Raw genomic sequence first — 24,499 nt, forward strand, 5'->3', positions numbered from 1 at the left:
ATATTATATATAATATATAAATAATTTATATTATACTCATTCGATCATAATATTATGATCGTTTTTTTTAATTTTATTTAAATGTGTTATAATTTTAAATATTTATCTTTTAGATTAAATTATTTTACTTATTTATCTTAAAATAAATCTTATCAAATATTCTTCTCTTCAATGATTGATCTATGTAATAACTTTTTTGTTGGATGTTAAGAAAATTTAATATTATCTTTTAAAAATTAATAAATAATAAGTTAGAGCTTTTAAACTCTCATCTATATGGTGGGAGTCAGGTTTATAAAGCAAGCTGTTGCATGATTAGAGATACGAAAAAATTTAAATAAAAAAATCTAATTTTAAATTATTTTGTCTGTTAGTTTAAAATTTATAAATAATAAATCATTTATTTAGTTCTGATACGTTTCCAATTAAGAAGAACCTATCGTCACCACAAGTGACTTAATTCGACACCAAATGAGCTAAAATCAAACATATATATTATATTTAAAAATGTTTGATTTTTTAACATAATTTTTTTTTTTTGAAGAATTACAAATTTGCATTAAGAACAAAGAAGAAAAAAACTATTACAAACTAATCAAAGAAATGCAGCCTTATATTCCTTCTTCAAAAGACTATATAATGAAAAAGGAATATCGGGAGAAGAAATAGAATCAAAACAAAAGTTATTATGTAAAGCAAGAGTTGCACACAAATATGCAACTTTATTACAATTTCTTGAGGTGTGATGGAAAATTATCATATTGAAGTCATGGAGGAAACTAATCTTCTCGGAAAACTAACCGGTAGCAGTGAACTTTACAACGGAATCATAAGATATTTGATAGCGTTGTAGTTATCACCCTCTATTATTAATCCTTTACAATCGAATTTCCAATCTTGAATGAAGTCCTTCAAAGCAAACACAGCTTCCAATTCAAGTTATTGATATCCCAATGAAATTTCTGCCTTCCAAAAGCAAGAAGTAAACTTCCTTTGGAATCTCGAGCCACTCCACCAATGCTAGCTAAATTTGAATCCAATAATGATGCATCAACGTTAATTTTGATCCAATCTAGAGGTGGGGGATGCCAAGAAGTTACGGACTCCCTAAGGAGATTAGCGTCTCAGTTAACTAGCAATGGATACTTTCTTATAGCAGTGAATAAAATGTTGGCAGCAATCACTGAAACAGGAATAGCTGGATTACTGTGCTTCTTATCATTCCTGCGATTCCAGGAGAAGTATACCGCTGTGCAGTAAATCTTGACAGTATCTAAACTGCCACTAGAAAGGCTTCTTAAATGCTGAAAACAATCCGTGAGAGAGCTAAACAATGGAATATTAAATCCCCAAGATCTCAGCTTGCATAAAATCTCAGTAAGAGATTTGCAATGAATTAGAATATGATCACAATTTTCAGTAACAGGACAACCATAAGCACAATGATTACTAATACTAAGCTTCCTTTGTTTCAAGAATTCGTTCGTTGGAATAGCAAACCTACTTAGTCTCTACCAGAAGAGCTCCACCCTCGGTTTGAGCTTCAACTTCCAAAGCCACTTGGCAAAACCAGAGTCTTCAAAAGTTTTATGATACTTAATAGCTTCAGAATAAGCCAACGAAGTGATATTTTGATCTCTAAACTCTGATATACTTATACTCAAATCGAGCGGCTCAACGTGATGAGTTGAAGGAGCACAGGAGCACCTGAATCTGATATCATTAAGGCCTTCAAATGTTTAATAAACGATGCATGATCGAAGTGCTCAATATGGATCCTACGATGGAGAGCATTAGATTCTGATCAAATTTATCAAAATGCTCTTCTCACAAAGCCTACAAATATGACATCATTTTCTATGATGGTGAAGGTTGAAGAGCTGAGTGAACTAAAAAATTCTTAGATATTTTTCCACAATCATTGCTGACTATAGCTGTCATCTTTTCTAGTTTTCTATAAAAATATAATCCTGTTGTTAAAATTCTGTAATCTTATTTTCCTCAATTATGAGGATGCCAAAGTTTTATTTTTATATCTCCTATTTATTTAGTGAATTTTCACAATTGAGCTAGATCATATAATTTATTCAATTTCTTGAATTTTCCACATTAAAAATCTCGGACCTCATCAAATTATCTGTGTGTTGAAATTTTACATAACGCTAAAAATTTTTTTTGGCACAATAACCTCCTAAGAATAAAAAATTGCTAAACACCGACTGTTTAATATAAATATATATATATATATATATATATATCTGAAAAAATATATATTTTATTTTATAAATATTAATATTAATAAAATTTTGATATCATTAAATATTTATATGTTAAATAAATAAATACAAAATAATTATATGTATTTGTATTATATTGCACTAAGCAAAATTAAAAAATACGGTTGCTTAATTAGTAATATGCTATGCTTGCTTATCAAATTAAAATATTTTAAAACACATTTTTAGTTAGAAAATGCGGTTGCTTAATGCTCTTATTATTCTTCTGCTACTCATTACAAGATTCTTCCTTGTACTATTTGACCTTTAGCTTCAGCCAACTAAATATATTTATTTTTAATGTAGGATAAAATACAGCAGAAGCTACGAAACGGCCGAGAAGAGTTATACTGCAAGCCGGGTGACAAATTTGCAGGAATAATTATCATTATTATATTAAAAAATAGCTAGCAAAGAATTTCCAAATGATCAAATTGCAAAAACAAGAAAAAAAATATTTTCTAAGTTTTTGCTAGTGTTATGTACTAAAGAATGCTAAGAATTTGTAATAAATTTGAGTGAAATTGTAAATCTACTGTATATTTCTTTGTAATTTATATTTTACCAACGAAAAATCAATAGAATATCGGCCGGTCAGAATATGATATTATCGTAGCAGTTAATGATGAAAATTTTATCGCAATAGTGTTAACCGATGGAGCTTCAGTTATAAGTGCGCAACTGCGCATGATGGATGATTTAAAAAAAAAAAAGATAATTTCTTAAGTTCATTTAAACTAAATAACTATCAATAAAAATTCAATATTCTTAGCAATATGTCTAGTCAAAATCAGAAAATGTTTAATCTATTGATTTCAAAAGGGAAAAAGAGATCAATTGATCTTTATCTGAGATATGAAATATTTATAACTAATTATGAATATATCACATTTACTTATTGTTTGGGACGGCTTTTTTACTGCTTCTTAAAATAATTTTTTGATATAAAATCACTACCAAAAAACATGCCCTATCGCATCATTTTTTTGCAGCGGTTTACAAACCGCTGCCAAAACCCCTTATTTTGCATCAGATTTGGAATACAATTGCATCTGTTAAAACCGGTGCAACTTGCACCGTTTAAAACTGCCGGCAAATCCAAGCAGCGGCTTTAAGATACCCGAAGCCCTAATTCCTCTCTTCGCTCTATGCTCGCGCGATCGGGAGCGAATCCGGAGAGCTGCGACCAAAATCTTCTCCTCTTGCGAATACCGGCCGGCCGGCCCTTCGATCCTCATCATTGTGAGTCTCTTCCCCTTCATCCTCTTCTTCTATTTTTCTTCTCATTCTTTTTCTTCATATTCTTCTCCCTTTTCTTCATATTCTTCATTTGCATTCCTTAGGATTTTGGGTAATCACAAATGTAGCTTAGCCGTTGGTTGTGTGCCGTGTACCCACATGTGCATATGCATATATATCTTTTTAGGGGTTGTGTGACTCCCAGAAGAAACTCATAAAATACTATCGAGAGGCATTACCATGTCTCAACATTACTTATTTTGAAACTTTATTATCTATTCATATGGTGAGCTGGTGAGGATAATTTTTGAGACATCATGAATTATGTTGAAGGATTTGGATAGATGTGTATCCTAGGGACTGAGCCTTAGTTTTGGTGTGGGAAGTTTGGGCGGATGTGACAATGTCCTCTTAGCATCGTTGTTCTTCAGGTAAGACAACTCTCTTTCTTTGTCAAATTGTAATCGTAATTCTTAATTCATCCATGATTGCACCAAAAAAAAAAAAAAAGGTTGGCCACCATTTTATAGTACAAATGTTAATGTCTATACAACAATTCTGAAAGCTCAATCTCCTTTATGACTTTGATAATCACTCACGCAATTAGAAAAAAGGGTTGCATTTGATCATAATTAAATTTATAATAATGAAAGTATTTTTCCTTTTTTTTTTAGTTTAGTTCATTTAATTGATTGTATACGAAATTAAAAAGAAGATTTGATTATATTCTACTCTCCTAACCAAATTTTCTGCACCTAAACCCTAAACACAAACAAAAAAAGTTAAACCAAACTAATTTTATCTGATTGATTTGGTTTGGTTGTTAATGTATTAGTTTAATTATTAGTTATAGTTTTAACTTTCTTTAGTTTTTGGTTATTAGTTAACTTTTTTACTTTTGTAAAACTAAAATTATATTATATTCATTTTATTATGTATTATAGTACACTATAAAAAAATCAACCCCTATAGTATTGTTTCTTTGCAGCGGTTTACTAATTGGGTAATATGTTCTTCTCAGAAATTGTTGGGAATTTATTTTATCATATTTGATGGATAAGAGTTGGATATCAAAACCTAAATGGAGTAGTGACTATGTTAAAGGTGTTGAGAATTTTTTAGAATTTGCAATTCCAAGTCAAAGTTCGGCACAAAAAATTCTATGTCCATGCAAATTATGTATTAATAGATATTTTCATTATGTAAAAGATGTAAAGTTGCATTTACTCTCCAAAGGATTTTTTTCCTGGATACATTGTTCGGAATCGACATGAAGAGGAACATGCTTTTGTAGCTGAAGTTACAATATCAGAAACATGTACTGATACTGGTAATGTTATTGAAGTACAAACTCAAGGTGAGCAGCCCAAAACAAATGATATAGAAGGATTATTAAGAGACACATTCTGTTCAGGGAATGCCAATGATGATGATGGATATAATAAAAATAACATAGATCTGACAAATGATGATGCGATGAAATATAAAGCATTAATTTTTAATTTTTTACTAAAAAATTGCTTTAAGAAGCAATAAGAAAGTTGTCCAAACAAAACCTTAATACCCCAAATCAAATCTAATACAATCTCAATATTATGCATAATCCACAACTATTTCCAACAATTATCATTATAGTTACAGCAATGGCAGATTCACACTTACAAATTACAATAATAATCTGGGGATGATAGCCCCCACATACCCACACATGGTAATACATTTTACTGACATAACATAGCTGAGGAAGTTTTTTATACAGAATGCTTTATAGGTTACATTCGATTTCATCATATTGTTCTTTATAAGATCTCATAGAAATTCATACTACAAATCACACCTTTATAAAATCCATAATAGAATTCATCGATTTGTGCTGAAATTTTAATGCAAAGAACTCTTTGAATGTGATGCCACGAAATATAGTAGAGCAATTAGATCTTTCAAGCAACTTTGGCGCAGGAGCAAAAGTAACATTTTCAATAGGAGGTGTTACCTGAGTCGCAACTGAAATCCTCGTGCTCTCGCTGCTAACCATGGCCCTATGCACTATGCTCTTATACCTCCCATTGCTAACAATCTGCTGCGATATACTAAAGTTAGAACATTCAAAACAGTTTTGGTAAATAAAGTAACGAAGCCTAGCTTCAAATAAGAATTAAAATGGCCCCTAACACTTTACGAAAGATCAATATGACATCATCTTATTTAAAAGTCACCAATTTACTTGACTTTTAAATAGGGACCTTACTGATCCCACGGAAGAACTCATTTGGTCTCTATTTAAAAAGTCAAATGTCTAAATTAGAACTTTTATATAATCGAAGATTATTTTGATTCTTCAGAAAAAGTTAGGGAATACCATTTACTCTTATTATCTTGCTCAAAATGTCTATAATAAAAAATGATTCTTTTTATCATATTTTTATAAGAATCATAATTAAAATTTGTAATTACAACATCAACAATCATACTTCTTTCAAAAATTTTACTATAATAACAAAAAATATGGCCAATAATTAATAATTGTTAGTAAAACAAATTATTTTTTTGAATTATGACTTTAAAGATCAATGACAATATCACTCTGACAGTAACTAAGCAACCCTCGGCTTATAGGAAATGAGTTTATGGGTACGAAATGCATACCTCTATAATATCTCCAGTAAGATAGAGTAAAGAGCGAGGAAGTAGTTGGATGACGATCCATTTGCCATTGTGAAGAACTTGGAGGCCATTGAAACCTTTGTTTTGCATAAGAAGAGTGACAAGGCAGGGATCAGAGTGAGGAGGTAACCCCAAGACCAGCTCTGGTTGTGGGCACGGAGGATAGAGATTTCCTACCAGAGTTTGACGGCTTGATTTTAATTCTAAAGACTCTTCCATGAAACTTACGTCCAGGTCAAGGCTTTCCCATATTGCTCTGAGTAGTTCATTGTAGATCTCTCTGGTCTTATGTGCATACTCGTCTGATATCGCTCTGTATATAAGATGAAAGCAAGTTTTGATGTTATGATACTCAATGGAAAAATAATATTAAAAAAAATGGAAAAATAATATTTCATTTAGTTGATTTTATTAGAAAATAATGTGATAAAGTATGATGAAATCCTCTGAATAAGGGGGCAGGAAATAGACTATTTGAGCTCCATGTTTTTTTTTTTTTCATTTGGAAATACAATAAGAGCTGTTGGTTGTGCAAACAACACCCTGGCCCCACCCAAGCCCTATAGCTCATCAAATAATTTCATAATGGGTAAGTTATAAATGAGCAACCTATATATTATGAAGCCTACAAATCAAATATAATGAACCACAATTTTTTTCATTTTAGCTTCTATTGATAGCTCTAAGAACACAATAACACATAGAAGACACGTCAACTTATTATGGTTATTTTCCAACTACTTACATGTACCTACCTACTTGTATTCTATAAATACCTCTGTATACTGTATTCGAACTATGAAATAAGATTCTTCTTTCCTCTTTGCGATGTTGTCTTCTTCTTTCTTGTGTTCAGGAGCTGCTTCTAATCAGTTCATTTCTACATGGCATCAGAGCGGGACAATCGATTCGCCAATGTTCATGGAATCATCGGAGACATTCTGGACCAAAGAACAGGAGAACTCTGCCTCTCTTGATGCTACAAGCATTCCATCCACTTTGAAATTTCTTGTTTCCAACCTCAAGAATCACGTTCCCACACAATTATCCACCGACAACTATCCTCTCTGGCAGTCGTAAATCATCAAGCTCTTCCGTGCTAATGGATTTGCTCAATTTCTTGACTCGACATCCCCGACTCCCCCAACTCTGCACCGTAAATCTGACGGCTCTACCTCCCCTAATCCCGCCTTTCATCATTGGCTTCTGCAAGATCATAATCTCGCAGCTGCCATCTATTCCACCATTTCATCATATGTTCTTCCCTACATCTTGAATCTTGATTCCACGTCCGCCATTTGGGCATCGTTGGAGCTTCGTTTTCAATCTACAAATCACTCCAAAGTTATCCAACTCAAGAATGAGCTTCATAACATTTCTATGAAAACCTCAACCAAGACTCAATACCTCACTGAAATCAAAACTCTAGTCGATCAAATTGATGTCATTGGTTCCACCGCCAACACATAAGATGTAATTCTCTATATCTTAAATGGTATGTTTCCTTCTTACCAAGCCTTCAAAACATCTATCAGAACTATGCTTAATCCGATCAGTCTCGACAATCTTTACGCCTTACTCCTCAGTGAGGAGATTAATCTTGCCATGGAAGCCTCCCGTCTCATCACTCCTCCAGATCATAACCTAGCTTTTTACTCATCCAAGAGTCGAGGCCGAAGGAGTTGTGGCCGCATTCCGCAAAATTCTGCAAACACAAATCGTTCTGTCTCAACCATCATCTGTCAAATCTGCAACAAGAAAGGACATTTGGCTTCGGCATGCTGGCATCATATGAACATGCAGTATGTTCCTCCCGCCAATCCTTCATCCACCAATGTTCTTATTTCCACGTCTCAACCACCTCTCACTGACTAGTATCTTGACTCCAGCTCCTCCTCTCACATAGCTAACTCTTTTGACAAGATGTCTATTTCAAATTCATATCAAGGATAAGACGCCATCACTATTGGTGACGGCCGAACTGTTCCTATCGCTCACACCAGTGAAGGCATATTACCAACACCGGCTCGTAAGCTGCACGTATCTAAACTTTTTCATCTACCTAACATTCATTATAATCTTCTTTATATTTCTCAACTAAAGAAAGACAATTAACATCTACATTATTTTTTATCCTCATGGTTTCACCTTCAAGGATATGAAGATTCATCAAATTCTTCTAAATGGTACATGTCGTGACGACCTCTACCCCATACAAGACTCTACCGCCAGCTAGCCTGCCTCGGCTCTTACTACTACCAATCTCACCTCCAGCACTTGGCACAATCGATTGGGTTATCCCCACAACACTGTTCTCACTACGATCTCCAAGAACAATCCAAACCTTCATATACATGTGTTTTCATCTCTTTGCATATCTTGTAAAGCCTTTAAAGGCAACATACTTGTATTTGAAAAATCTAATCATAGACAACAAAAACCCCTTGCATTAATTCATTCTGATGTTTGGGGACCGTCCCCGGTTGTTTCTTATCGAGGCTATAAGTATTATGTTATCTTTGTTGATGATTTTTCTCGATTTACCTGGATATTTCCTATGAGAAATAAAATTGATGTCGTCACAAATTTCATTTATTTTAAAACATTGATTGAGAAACAGCTCTCTCATCAAATCTTATGCCTACGTACGAATGGTGGCACCGAATACTTAAATCACAACTTGTCTAGCTTTCTACAAAATAATGGTATTCATTATCAGATCTCCTGTCCTTACACGTATGAACAAAAAGGGTTAGCATAACGCAAACATCACCACATACTGGATACTACTTGAACATTTTTTCATACGGCATCTGTTCTTTATACTCATTGGCCTGAAATAACCTCGCGGCTGTTTACCTTATAAACCGCATGTCGCCCAATAAAACTCACAATTCCTCTCCGTTTCAACTTCTCTTCAACACTCCTTTTTCTCACCTTCGCATGTTTGGATGTACATGTTTTTTGTTAACTCCCCCTAATCTAAGACACAAACTTAAACCAAAAGCAAAGTCTTGTGTATTTCTAGGATACTCGGATTCCTACAAAGGCTACAAGTGTTTTGATCCCACGACCAATAGGATTTATATCTCGTAGAATGTTATGTTTGCTGAACAATCCTTCCGCTTTCACAAACCAATTGACCAAAAGTCTCCTTCATCAACCTACACTACTCCCTCGTTCCTCACACCCACATCTGCCACACAACTCCCGTCCCACACTCATCAACACTCAGCTGAAATCATTGTTTCATCTTTCTACGGATCCAATCCCATACTTGACCAGCTCACCACCTCCCAATCCCCCACCGCCTCCTACTGCCACCTTAACTTCCATTCAAGTCCCTCAGCGCCACCCAATGGTCACTAGAACTCATACGGGCTCATTAAACCTCGCCAAAAATTTAACCTTATTCATCAGCAAAGCATTTCTACAATTCCATCTGAACCCACCTCATATACTGAGGCCTACAAACATCTTGAATGGCATCAAGCTATGACCAAAGAATTCTTTGCTCTTTAAAAACAAGGCACATGGAGCCTTGTGCCTTCACCTCCAAAAGCATCCATTCTTGGTTGCAAATGGACTTACAGAACAAAACACCATACCAACGGCTTTATAGCTCGACTGGTTGCCCAAGGCAACCATTAAGAATATGGCATCAACTACACTGAAATGTTTAGTCCAGTGGCCAAATTTCCCACAATCTATATACTTCTAACCATAGCTCTCAATCATGGTTGGCTGATTCAACAACTAGATGTTGAAAATGCCTTCTTACATGGGACTCTAATCGAAATTGTGTATATGACTCAACCCAAAGGGTTCGAGGACTCATCTCACCCGGACTACGTTTGTCGTCTTCATAAAGCTACATACGGCCTGAAACAGGACAATGGTACAACACGCTTACTTCATCTCTACTCTCACTCAGCTTCATTCATAGTAAATCTGATCCAAAGGGTTTGGGTTTTACAAGGGATAGGGCATGCTTAATGAATGTTTTCTCTTGGAGTCTTTTGGGGTCTTGGGCTCTAGACTTATTGTCTAGAGATTAGGAGAGAATGATCCTCCTCTCGAATTGACGATCAATTGTATCTTTGCTCAATCTTTTGCTTGTTTTGTTCTATATAATAAAATCTATTATTTTGAGTTGATTTCATTGATGTTCGTGTGTGTTTTCTCACTTATTTTACGAATTTATTGTTAGGGTTGATTGTGAACTAAAGTATTTCCGATAGGATTACTTCCGAACTCAAATATTTCCTATCAAATTGGTATAAAAGTAAGTCTTGGAACGATTAGGGAGCTGATTTTCTGAAATTTCAGCTGCAAAACTTCATCCAGAGAAAAGGATCCTTACTAATTTCTGAAGCAAAAATCAAATTTTTTTTTCATGGCGGCCAAGAAGGTAGACGCATTGGAAGAAAGATTTGAAGGAGAGATGAGCCAAATTGGAAGATCGAATATCATATGTGGAAGACAAGGTTTCTGATCTTCATGCAATGATGAAGAAGTTATTGTAGAATCAAATCCAAACGGCGGCAACGGAGGCCAAAGAACCGGCGGGAAAAACAATACATTTGGAATATCGCATGAGGGATGATGAAGTGGAAATCATGGAGGAACAGGGTGGGAGGTATGGTGGAAGGCATGGTTATAAGGGGCAAGATTCAATGGGTGTTGGTTGGGAAAGAAAAGAAGGGGAAAATGAAGAGGGTTTCATGTATGAACATAGGAGAGAAGATCAGGACACCTGGGAGAGTCCAAGCACTTGAGAAAGGGGAAACTATGGAGGAATAAGGATAAACGGGAGAGATCAAAAGGTAAGGAAGCTGAAGATGCCAATTTTCGAAGGGGAGGACGCCTACGGATGGATCTACAAAGTGGAAATGTACTTCACCTTGAATGGTTTGACATATGAAGAGAAACTGACAGCAGCAAGCCTATGCTTAGAGGGAAAGGCATTATCATGGTTCCAATAGAGAGACCAAAGAAGACCTATACGGAGCTGGAGAGCCTTCAAGGACTGTTTATTGGAACGTTTCCAAACCGATGGGGGATGGGACTTCTATGAATAGTTTTTCGCACTGGTGCAGGACGGATCAGTGGCGGATTATCGTGAGAAGTTCGAGCACCTGGCCGTCCGGTAGAGTGATTATGAGATATTGCATTAGAAGGAAACTTCATGAAGGGGATCAAGGCAGAGATCAGGGCGGCGATAAAAGTCATGATGCCTCGCCACTTGGAAGAGGCTATGAAGTTAGCCCAGCTGGTAGAAAATCAGAAGAATCTAGAGAGGGGAGCTAGGACCAACAGTCTAGGAGGTACGTACCGGATGTCAACTACCCACCTAGCACCCAAGGATCCGGCATCAGGAGGATTTCATGAGACCACCAGGGAGAAGCCAGTAGAAGGAGTGGGGAAAATTTCAAGAGGCTGATAGAGAAAGAGATACATAAGAAGAGGGCAAAAGGGTTATATTTCTAATGTGATGAGAATTATACTCCAAGGCAAAGGTGTAGAGATTGAACTCTTAAGGTTCTCACCGTATATGATGGCGAGGAAATTGATGAGGGAGGTGAGAAAAAGATGGATGACAAGTGGCATCTAGATATGGTGGAGGTCTCCCTGAATTAAGTAGTAGGATTCATTTCGAATCATACAATGAATGTAAAGGGGAAAATAGCAGGCATGGAGCTGGTAGTATTGATTGACAGTGGGGCTACCCATACTTTCATTTTCACTCAGGTCGTCAACCAACTGGGAGTGAAATTGGTGGACATCGATTATTATGGGGTGATGATAGGTATAGGAAAGGTGAAGAAAGGCCAAGGGATCCATAGAGGAGTGGTCTTTACCATCCAGGGGATTCAAGTAATGAAGGATTTTCTCCCATTAGAGTTAGGAAGTACTGATGTCATCCTGAGGATAAAGTGGTTGCAAACCTTGGGGAAAGTCAAGGACAATTGGGGAGCACTCACGATGGAATTAATGGTGGATAGGAGAAAGGTGATTATAAGGAGAGATGCCGGACTTTTCAAAGTCATGGTATCACTTAAGGCCATGGTTAGAAGCATACAAGAGGTGGGGGAAGATTACCTGGTGGGACTACACAGGAGGGAAGTGATCAGATTGGAGGAGGGAGGGGATGTTTCTCTTTCAGTGCAACCCTTGATTCAACAATTCGATAAGGTTTTTCAGCCACCTCAAGGATGGCCACCTCCACGGGAACACGAGCATATTTCCACAAGTTCTGAGATATCAATGACTTTAACAGAGGACTTGGAGGTGATACTAGAACCCTTCAAGTTACAAGAGGTACACAAGGGAGTGGGAGGAGTAAAAGAGGTATTGATCAAGTGGAAGGATCTTCCAGATTATGAGGCAACATGGGAGCCTTATGAGAGGATAAAGCATCAGATTCCCTCTTTCCACCTTGAGGACAAGGTGGTTCTTTGGGAAGGCGATATTATTAGGTCGATTCTTGAACCCACCCAGCCGACCCCACATGGGCTGACCTTAGTCTACAGGAGGCGAGTCAAACTGCCTCCCATGTTGCGGCCCAAGCAATAGGGGGGCCCCTATTGTGTGGTTCACTATTTGAATTAATCTATTTTTGACAAGGGGATTAATCTATTTGATTTAATCTATTTTTGGCAAGGGGATTAACTATTTTATTTAATCTATTTTTGATAAGGGGATTAATCTATTTGATTTAATCTATTTTTGGCAAGGGGGTGGACGGTTAAGGCTATAAATAGGAATGAGAGGGAACGGATAGGGCATGATTAGTGATTGTTTTCTCTTGGAGTCTTTTGGGGTCTTGAGCTCTAGACTTATTGTCTAGAGATTGGAAGAGAACGATCATACTCTCGAATTGAGGATCAATTGTATTTTTTCTCTATGTTTTGCTTGTTTTGTTCGATATAATAAAATCTACTATTTTGAGTTGATTTCATTGATGTTCTTGGGTATTTTCTCGCTGATTTTACCAATTTATTGTTAGGGTTGCTTGCGAACTCAAGTATTTCCGATAGGATTACTTGCGAACTCAAGTATTTCCTATCAGTTTCATATGAGATGGTTTGATCCCTTGCACAAAAAAAAAACACAAAAAATCTGTTTAAATTCATGTCCAGTACCATTAGGACAATGAAGGATGAGATCATCATTTTCAAGAGATGTGCAATAAGTCATAAGAGAATCAAAGACAGATATAAATATGGCCTGAAAAAAGAGTTGGTCATGTTGAATCCAATGATATGAAGAATTTGGGAGTTTTTAGAGTTTGTAGGATGTTTTGGATGATTCTGATACCCGAGAAGATATTAACTTTAAAGAAGAAAATAAATTGAGATCTCTTAGACAAATAGTTATTAGTGCGAGTTTAAAAGGATGTTGTGCGTTAGGACTGATGAAGATGAGGATGGAGTGTGACGGTGGAAGCAGCAAGAGCATTGAAAACCACATCAGCGATGAAAAAGGATAGTTGTTGCTGGTAGCGGTGGAGAAAAATAAAAGTGAAGTAGAGTACCCAAGTGAAAACCCTTTTTCTTTCATGTTTAGCTTATTTTGGATTTTTCTTCCAGGTTCGTTCGTACGAAGTTGGGTTCATCATGGACGAACAATTGAAAGTTTTTTACAGAGATCTTCGTCCAGGGACGAAGAGTAATCATCGTTCGTACGAAGGCGACCCGAGAAGATCATCCTGGGACGAATCCCAATTTTTGTTCGTACGAATTTTATTTGTGAACCAACCGAGGAGATCGTCCCGGGATAAATCATGAATATCGTCGAGACAATCGGGGAAAAATCTCAGCCCATTAAATATATAATTTTCATTTTGAAGAGAGAGAAACCAGCTGAGAAGAGAGAAAACAAAGGAAAGAGGAAGAAAAGCCAGTTTTGGGCGACTTCGGTCCGTTTTCGTCTGTTGCCGTAGTTGGGAAACTTGTTCTACTTAAGGTAAGGCACATTATGCCTTTCTCAATTTTCAGAAATGTGATTTAAAATTTTGTTTTTGTTAGCGAAAAATGGGTATATCTTTGCATTGATAGAACTTTTACCGAGTAACTTTTGATATGTTTTTGAGATAATGATTTTACACGTTTTGAGTATTTTCTGAAAATTTTGCACCTAGTATTTTGAATTATGTGAGATTTTTATCGAATAGAAAATTATCTGGATGTCGAAAAAAATTGCTTCAGTCCAATGAAAGTCCTGAAATGATGTTTTATACTATCTTTGACAATTTGGTAATTTTCAGAAACTGCGAATTTCTGATCCGTTGAATTTTTGTTGTCTATCGTTATACTCTCTAACGATATTCTGATACAAATCTGATTTCTCTGAATTTGATATGAATTGATGTTTGATGTGATTTGAATGATAACATAAGAGAGTTATGAGGGGCCGGAATCCTTTGAGATCCTGTCTGTGTCAGGGAAGGGAGGCATAAGGGGTCATAATCCTTTGAGATTCTGTCTGGGTCCGGGAATATGAAAATGAATTCTGATCTGATAACTCTATATATATGATAAGTTCTGGTGCTGTAAGCACAAAGGGAGGCATAAGGGGCCATAATCCTTTAAGATTTTGTCCGTGTCAGGGAAGGGAGGCATAAGGGGTCAGAATCCTTTGAGATTCTGTCTGGGTCAAAGATATGTAATTTGAAATGTGCTTTGAAATCTGATTTAAAATGTGATTTGAATTATTCTGTGATATGAATTGGATTTAGTTCTTCTGTATATGTTATTTGATTCTGTATGATTATCTATTTTGTATATGTTATATGAATTCTATCTAATTATCTGATTTCTGTATGATTGCCTGAATTCTGTTTGTATATCTAGATTTCTGATGAATATTTAAATTTTTGTATGGCTATCAGAATAAACTATTTTTAAAGTTTCTGGGAATTATTTTGGAATGTGAGAATCTAGAAATTTAGATCGGCTAGGGTAGTCTTGTTGAGCTGTTAGCTCACTGTGGTTATCTTCATGATTTTCAGGTTCTGGGAAAGGGAATAAAGTTTTGAATTAGCCGTTCAGGATCTAATCTGAAGTATAGGTATTTTTGTACTTTTGATTTTTGTACAATCATGACTGGTTTACTGTTATGTTTTGTTCTTTCTGTTATAGACATGCCCTGTAATGTATATGATTATTTTGAAGAATGAGAAAAAGAAAATTATGAATAAGTTTTCTGTGTATTTGGATGTTCATAGAAGCTCTGTGTTTTCAGTATGTCTGTGTATTGGAAGAAAACCCTGAAAACAAATTCCAGAACTAGATATTGGGGTTATCCGTTGCGACTCAATGCGATGGGATTCATTTCGATCGGGTTGGATCGTGACAACCCATGTGATGTAGACTTTGACAATAGATGATTGAGATGAAATCACCTAAAGATGGCTATTAACAATCAAGTCTTTCAAAACATCCTCAAATATGCGCTATAATTTCTTGACCCGTATATGCTTATGGAAAAGAAATAATGGCCTCAATTACTACTGAATGTGGTAGTGCTAAGTCAATTGAATGTCATTGGGGGATTTATATAAATACCATTAAATTCTTAATTATTTACACATCCAGACGCTTAAGTCTTTAAATTTACTTTTATCTAAATCACATCAAAACTTATGCATAAAAAGTTGGATTTTAATTTTGATGAGTTAGTATTAGTGACATTTTTATGTGACATTGAGATTAAGGTGTCATATATAAGTGATATGCCTCCAAAAAATTCATTTGATCAAAATGAATCTAGAGGCAATATTTGAGTTGAAATTTTTGGAATTACATTTAGCATCATCCGAACTCTAATTTTAACAAACGTATAGTTGAACTTAGCGCCTCAACAAGATGAACCTAATGACAACAAAAGTGATTCGATTTGAGTTTGTATGAACCCATCAAGTACTTAAAGAATATTTAGGTGCTTCAGTATATTAATAAGGGACCAAATGATCTCCTAATTTTGAGTGACTATAGTCAAATCAAATGGCTCAATGAGACTAATCCAATGACCTCAAGATCATTCAATTAGAACATCATTAAAGAACATAAATGCTTGATAAACAATCAAAGATCAAATATATTAATATGATTCGTTCAATGAAGTGTTTTGGATTATGGCCAAATTCCTGAAAGTACCCCTCTTAAAATAAATATAAATAGGACATCATTTTTCACATGAAACAAGTTCAAAAGCTAAGAGAGCTTAAGAACTCTATTGTATTTCTTGGTGATTGTTGCTTCTGACTATCATTAACAACCACTATCATCATCACCTAACTACTAACATCCATTCTCAATAGTAGACTTTAACTATCTGTCTGTGGACACCCAACTTTCGTAATCAATACAACAGTAATCAAACCATTATTCTCAATTGCATAATCTCGTCTTTTTAATTGTAGAGAATAGCAAATTCTTGCATCTATAACTATGTAGTGGATTGTTGTAAATGGATCAAGCCTGGATGTTTTTCTCTTTTTTTTTATATTTTTCATATAAAATAATTCTAGTACTTCGTACGAATTTTATGTGTTCTTGAGCCTTTGTATGATTCTAAGATATTTAACACTCTACGCGACAAATGTTTTAGTGCGCAATAGTAAGTCAATATAAAGATTTATGCAAATACATAAGAATTCAATGGTATGTCTGTAAATTCCCCTAGAATTAATTTAAAAGAACAACCGTGGTAGAATGGATGCTTTCTTCATGATCCTTTCCAAATAAATTTAACAAGAAAAAGAAAAGCGGAAGCAATAAATAAGAAAATAAAAAAGAACTTAATAAAATTTTAAAAACAAATATAAAAAACCTGAAATCACGAGGTTTGTCTGGGTAGTGGAACACCGGATGGACCACAACCCTAAGAAAATCCCTCCAAAATCGCACATCCATGCCCATCAAATTACTGCTCGTGCCATGGCAGACCGGCTCATACAAATTCGTTTTCGTGTAATATTTCTTCTCCTCCTCTGTGAGGTTGAAGAACTTGGTGAACGCTTCCATCATCGCCGTCTGTAAGCTCTCTGATATACCATGATTCACAACCTGGAACAATTTTAAGCAGTTTTTTATTAATTTAATCGCTCAGATCCATTTATGCTGATTGATCACTTACATTAAAGCAGCCCCACTCTTCACAGGCCCGCCCAATATCAAGGATAACCCTGGAACGTTCCTCAGGAGTTCCATTTTTTAGCAGAGAAACATCAATGGTTGGGATCTCTTCGTTGACAACGGGTTCGGCTTCAGCAACGGCGGGGCAGTGGTTGAAGTAAGCTGAGGGCAAAGAGGCGGCACCACTGATGCTGTAATCTGCGAGTTCTTTGACAGTACAGTTCAGAAGAGAGTGCGGCTCAGCAGAAGTGGACATGGTTGCCAATTAAGCACAAGGAAAGAAGCAAGGCCGGAAGAAGTTTAAATATAGATGATGAGGGGAAATATTTTTGGGGATTTACAGACGTAGCTTTCAAAGTTTTATTCATTACAATTACATATTTATCATGTAAATCTTATAATTATTTAGGCTTTGTTTGGGAAGCTTTTAGCCTTTCTTATTATTTTTAAAAATTATTTTTTAGTACAAAATTTCTTAATTTAAAATTTTTTTAGAAAATAATAAAAAGGTGTAATTGTTATATCAGTAAATAGTGAATTTTAAATATTTAATATGTAAAATAATTTAAATGCAATGTGCATAAATCCATCAAAAAATTATGAGGAGCCTCAAGTTTCATATTACTAAACATAAAAAAAAAACTCGGTTAAGAAATAGAAAGACAATGAAATTAATAGAAATAGAGACGAGACCTAAAGACTATCTACCTTATCATGCTATGTGAGGTAATACAAGTCAAATTTTATATAATATCATGACTATTCTTTCTCCAATTGAATTTGTGATATTTACTAAATTTAAATATCTTATTTTATGAGCAATTAAAATAATTTTATTTAATTAATAATTATATAATATCTTTAAATTTTAAAATATAATATTATACAGAATATATATTCATTTTTAATATTTTAATTATAAATATATCTCTTATCCTGTGATATTGTCATATTAATTGTGCTTTATTTCTGAAGTTCGGAACCGTCTCTTTCACATGCTTAACTAAATAAACATTGAAATATCCAGATCCAGCACGTGATGATAATCAAGTGGCCAAGTGGGTGCATTATTTCAGACTCTTTGACTTTTGCAACAATATTAAAGTAACTTAATAACAATTTCCCCAAAAAAAAAAAAAATAACTTAATAACTATTCCGATGAGAAAAAAATTTTATATTATACTTTTTTCTCTAAAGAATATTAGATAATTAATTTTTTTTTGTTTTTTCATAACTAATGCAAACAGCAAAATAAGTTTTAATGAAAGAAAAAGCCTAAAAAATGAAGAGATTATTACATGTGGAGTTTGGACCGGAGGTGTGCGTCCGGATTCTATTAGTGTGCACAGTAAAAATGCAGTATGTATAATAATTATGCTTTTACTGCGTACACTTATAAAATCCGGACAATTCTCCCGTCTGGACTCCGTATATAATAATCTCTCCTCAAACGGACCCCATGTTTTCATTTGTAAATATTTTTTTTACTTTTATATTACATAATAATATTAAACTAATGTTCAGAACATGCAATATTTTCGGAACAATTTTCTCCAATTTATTATATCTTTTATTTTTAACTTTATATCTTTTTATTTTTATTTTTTGTTTTTAACTTTGAAACACGTTTTACTCATTTGAGAAAATTGTAATATAACTTATTTTTGTTTTTGGATATAAAATAATACTTGTCACTTTTAGCTATAATGTGATCCACTAATTTATTTTGATGGATGTGAGTCATAATCTTATGAATGTGAATAACGTTAGCCATGACGTATCATTATTTGAAATAATAATGAAGCATATGAATAAGGATGTATTTGGTATTTGCTTTAACATAGGCTTCATTTGGGGCGGCTTTCTTAATGCTTCTTAAAGCATCATTTTAGTTCAAAAATTAAAATTTTTGAAATTAAAAAGTTGCCTTATGAAATATTAAAAAAGCTGTCTCAAACAAAACCATAATATCTATATATTGAATTGAAAGAACTAAAAAAAAAACAAACACATTAACAAATCATATTGTTGTTATGCATGATCGTTGTATCATTCACATTTTCTACTCCTTCCCATTATATTCTCTCGAATTTTCTATATTTTGAGCTCATTAATGCATATACTAAGAGCTTTGATCCTTTCAACTTGCTATCCATTTTTCATTTCTTCCTAATTAATCCATAAATGCTCCTAGCATAACTGCCTTTAATCGTCTTCATCGCAATGCCATTCTTCTTCTTCCCAAAGCTCAAGGTAATAGAAATAACCATTATCTCCTTTCTCTCAAAAACTTTATGGTTAATGCTAAGACCGCATATAAAACCCTTTTAAGCATAGACAACTAAACCTTATGGGGTTAAGGTGAATGGATTTAAATGCTTTCTAGGTGTATCTTCTCCATGCTTACCAAAATACACATTTAATGTCAATGACCAACTAATACCCAACCCCAATTACAATAAATGACAACAAATAAACCAAAGCTTGGTCACAATAATATACTCCATCATCTCTGCATAAATCCTTCCATAAGTCCTTAACCTCAACTCCGCTACTAGGATTTAGCGAAGTCAGATGGGCGTGTACAATCAACCAATTGCTCTCGATTATTTAATTGAGAAATGAGTTATACTTCATCTTAATGAAAAAACACCATGCCATTATACCTCTTCAAGATTAAACCTATCATCAACCAAAAGCTACATTTGATTTGCAGATGAATATTGAGGACAATTTACTCTGCACAGTGCACACATTGGCTTGTCGCCTTCATATCAAGCATAAAAATGACAATCTACATAAAATTTGAATTAATTAGGCTTGTTGATCTATACTCAACTATGCAGTGATGAAATCAATATTAATATTGAGAATGCTAATGAATATTCAAATCACAACTTTCCTCCTCACTTAGCATGGGCGTGATTCTTATTCACCAACTCGAGGATGAGGTAGAGCAACCAATGCCTCCTCAACGTGGGAAGGCGTTACAGTATATCCATCACCTTGGGGAGGGGAGGGCGCAATTTAAATACAACAAACAAATGCTATATTTGTGAGAAGACTAGCCATGTTGCACTTGTTTGCTGGCACATAACAAACTTAAACAACCACATTTGACAAATCTTAAGTCTATATCTCAATCTCAAAAACTTTTTAAATTAGTGCACTTAAATATAAGAGGGTCTTCCCCTATTTCTACTCTATAAAAATACCAATACCATATATTTATTTATTGATGATTGTTGTTAGTTTTTTTGAGTTTTTTTATTGATAATGAAATATATATGATCAGGTTTCACAAAATTTTGTTCTATCTCAAAAAATGGCCAAAACTCTATTTAATGCTCTCATTAAATTCATGAGATATGATGGAAGAGGTGAGTACAATACCCCAAATAAAATGGTGTGGTGAAATAAGAAGACTATCACATCGTTAAAACAGCATGGACCTTACGTTAGGTGCAAAATTCCCTCATTAATTATAGATGGATGCATTGTTAACTGCTATCTACTTGTTCAATCAATTGCCCTCCAAAAGACATAATAATAAAATCACATTATCAAATTTCACATAATAAAGAATTGGACTACTCTTTCCTCTATGTCTTTGGAACTTCATGCTATTTCCCCAAAAAAAACCCCTCTATAACAAGAAACTCTCCACAATAGCCCCTCATTGCATTTTTATAATATATTCTGACATTTACAAAGGTTACACATGCTTTGATCCTATCTGGCAAAGTAATTACTTCATGCCATGCAATTTTTTATGAAAACTCATTCTTTACCAAACCAATATTTTCGTGATAGAAACTCTAAACTTGAACATTACCGGCCATCTACTCTTGACACTGAATCCTTCTCTACATCACTCACTAATTCCTACTCCAACCAGCATCATATGCAAATACGACAACAAATGGGCACTTGGAGACTACAATATATACTAGATCTCAATCATCAACACACACCTACAATAGAACCTACATGTTACAGCTTAGCCGTCAATCTTCAGCACCAGAGAGATGCCATGTCTTAGAAATTTTTGGCCCTATAATATCAAGGAACTTGGATATTAGTTCCCAAAAAAAAAAAAATCAAAACATTCTTTTCTTACTGCTAGATTCAAAACCAAATTTAACTTCAAAGGTTTTGTGATTTGCTATAAAGCTAGGCTAATTGCATAATGATTTAAACAAGAGCATGGCAACGATTTGATGTTTAGTTCGATAGAAACAAATGCCAACTATCTAATTCTTCTAATCATTGCATTATAGCACTGATGGAATGTCCTTCAACTAGACATCTCTAATGCATTTTTACACGATAAGCTAGATGATGTTGTCTACATGACTCAACCGCCAGTATTCTATAACACACAAAACTTTACCCATATTTGTCTTCTTAAGATCGCAATCTATAGTCTAAAATATGCAGCATGCATTGGTAGTTTGGTACACTATCTTGCTTAATAATCTAAAGAAGTTTAGCATCACACTCATTATTGCTAATCCCTTGTTCCTTCATATTGAAATCAAGAATCTGTATTTTTCTATTAATCCAAGTAAATGATATTCTCACTACAGGTAATGTGATTCTCTTATCTTCTCCCCAATCATTAATCTAAATCAAACCTTCCACATTAAGGAGATTGGGCCAATCTCTATTTTTCTAGTTTTCCAAGTCAACAAAACTAATAGAGGATTCTTTCATATTCATTTTGCATGCACCACTAATATCTTGAATAATTCAAATATGTTTGATTGTAAACCAATGGAAACTCCTTTCCCTGCCAAATTGAATAAAGAATCTCCCTCCCAACAACACTTTGAGAATTCTTAAAAGTAATACCACTCAATTGGTTTATTATAAATTTATAATACATCATGATCACAAGATTAGATATATCCTTTGTCTTAAATCAAATATGTCAATACATGCACAATATGTTAAAAAATCAATTAGGAAAGTCAATATTTGACACGACAAGAAAACCTGACTCGAACCCAACCCAAAAATTTCGAGTTTGACCTAACCCGATTTCAAAAAGGATCGGGTTCGGGTTCCAGAAATTGACCCGTTTGAATGGGTCGGGTTCGGGTTGACCCGACGAGTAGCCAGGTCAACCCGTGAACCCGTTTAAAATCAACTGTCAGCACTACCCCGCCTACCTGGGATGCTGCCACGCCTGCCCGCGAAGCACCAGCGCTTTCCCGTGGGCACCAACACTCTCCCGCGAGCACCATGCTAGCCCGCGCACTCGCCCGCACGCACCGCGGCCCCCCACTACCTCCCATGCGCTCGCCCGCGCACCCGCACCCGCCGCCCGCTTTCACTCGCTGGCGAGCCAGCTCGCGCTCGCCAGCGCGATCACTCACACAACCGTTTCGGGTCATCCCGTGTCGGGTCGGGTCAACCCGGCAAGCCGCCATGTCGGATCCGGGTTCAGATATCCGACACGTTTACCTACCCGGGTCGAGTTAGGGTCTACCTGTTTGAACTCAGGTCATTTTTGGGTTCGACCCGAACCCGACCCGTGACCCGAAATTGACACCCCTACAATCAATATTGACATATTAAAATAGTAATTTGATCCCTCTAATGCACCATTAGTTATAGCCTTCCCATTATAAGAGGTGGCCTTATTCTATACTCCTTTTTTGACTTCGACTATGCAAGTAATCCTGAAAATCGTAGATCGACAATATGCTTTTGCACTTACCTTGTCACTCTGATGTCCCAAGATCAAATTGGGAAGAATTACACATTTTAACTTTTAATATACGATAATCAGAGTTATCTTATTTATTTTATCAATATAAATACCAACAAAAACAAACTATCGATCAAATCATTAATCATATTCATTAATTTCTTCGAAAGCATATACAATACTCATGAATCATGCAAATACTATCTATCATTTAAGTCCTGAGTATAAATGAATAACTACAAACATAAAGAAACAACTAATAGTAAACTTGGAGAAATCTGATCAACCTACCTTACACTCTTGATCATCTGACATGACCTGTTAAACCACATATAATAAGCTAAATAACCTAACAGGTTACCAAATTCTATTAACTAAAACACGATAAAGAAGCAGTATGTATGCTAATCAATTCAATATTAGTAACATTCATATGATTATGAATCAGTATATAAATAGCAAAACTCACATACAATAGCAGTAGAGTGAGTAAATAGTAAAATAGTGTGATTCGAGAACAAAGTAATACAATGTGAAAACTAGTAAACAAGTATGGATGTCAAAATCATAAAACAGTCATCATATCAATACTATCAATTAGTGCCAATCAATAAATAAATCATATAGATCAGTAAAATAAAAACATCGATAAAGATTATCGTAAATCATATTAATGCACTAAACAAGGAGCCGTAATATCAACAGAGTAAGCCAATAACTGTAATCACATTTTATATAAGTATTAGTGTTGCATCATAATCACATGCTCAGTATATCACATAATCAGTCAATTAGTAAACAATATAGTGAATCAATAACTATAGCAGTAATAGTAATAGTATACTAATAGTAGCATCAATATCAATATTGGCGATAATATCAGTATTTGTATTGGTATCAGTAAACCCGCAACAGTAACAGTAAATCCATAATGTGAAAATAAATTAGTAAATAATGAATATTAAAGTCATACTGTAATAACGAATCAGTACCATACATTTCAGTAATCATAATAATTAAGTAAGAAGACATGGCTTAAGAAGTATTTTATAGTATTAATAATATGTAGTCAATAATCGTTGACTTAGTCAACATAATTGTCAGTTTTTTGCCCATCGAAATAGTAATAACTCTTTATAATTCTCAATCACTATCACGTGAATCAGTCAAGGATAACATCAAATCATATATTTAAGGAAAATGGTGTTGGCCTACATCATGTACAAGTTAGTTAATCTCCAACCAACGCCAGTGAAACTAGGTTTTTACTTGTTTGTCACACATATTAATATTACATTTGTTTAATAGTAATAGCGACCAACTATTACTCACCCACATGTTTATATTCATTCATAATATTTGTATTAAAAGTGTACTTAAATAAAAATACATACTTCTATTAAGGAAAAATATAGAAAAATCAATAATTTCTTTTACCCAGTGAAATTCATAAATGTTATTG

The 24,499-nt window shown here is 34.6% G+C and overlaps 1 protein-coding gene across 1 annotated transcript; it reads right to left on the reverse strand.

The window, feature by feature from the left end:
- Positions 1 to 5,108: 5,108 nt before the first annotated feature.
- On the reverse strand, positions 5,109 to 17,613 carry LOC110104705 (flavanone 3-dioxygenase 2). The gene is made up of 4 exons (XM_028698479.1): positions 17,322 to 17,613; positions 17,016 to 17,251; positions 6,162 to 6,492; positions 5,109 to 5,592 (listed from the first exon to the last, which is right to left on the reverse strand). Exons 1-4 carry the CDS (start codon positions 17,574 to 17,576, stop codon positions 5,347 to 5,349), a joined length of 1,068 nt encoding a protein of 355 aa, XP_028554312.1. The 5' UTR covers positions 17,577 to 17,613; the 3' UTR covers positions 5,109 to 5,346.
- Between the last annotated feature and the right edge of the window lie 6,886 nt (positions 17,614 to 24,499).

This window comes from Dendrobium catenatum, unplaced genomic scaffold (genome assembly GCF_001605985.2).
Source record: "Dendrobium catenatum unplaced genomic scaffold, ASM160598v2 fragScaff_scaffold_1090, whole genome shotgun sequence".
NCBI classification, from domain to species: Eukaryota; Viridiplantae; Streptophyta; class Magnoliopsida; order Asparagales; family Orchidaceae; genus Dendrobium; species Dendrobium catenatum.

Coding starts and splice junctions, on each gene's coding strand:
- LOC110104705 (XM_028698479.1), bottom strand. CDS start 17,576: ATGTCCACTTCTGCTGAGCCGCACTCTCTTCTGAACTGTACTGTCAAA. Junction 17,252..17,321: donor AAGAGTGGGGCTGCTTTAAT/GTAAGTGATCAA, acceptor AAATTGTTCCAG/GTTGTGAATCATGGTATATC. Junction 6,493..17,015: donor GACAAACCTCGTGATTTCAG/GTTTTTTATATT, acceptor TCTTATATACAG/AGCGATATCAGACGAGTATG.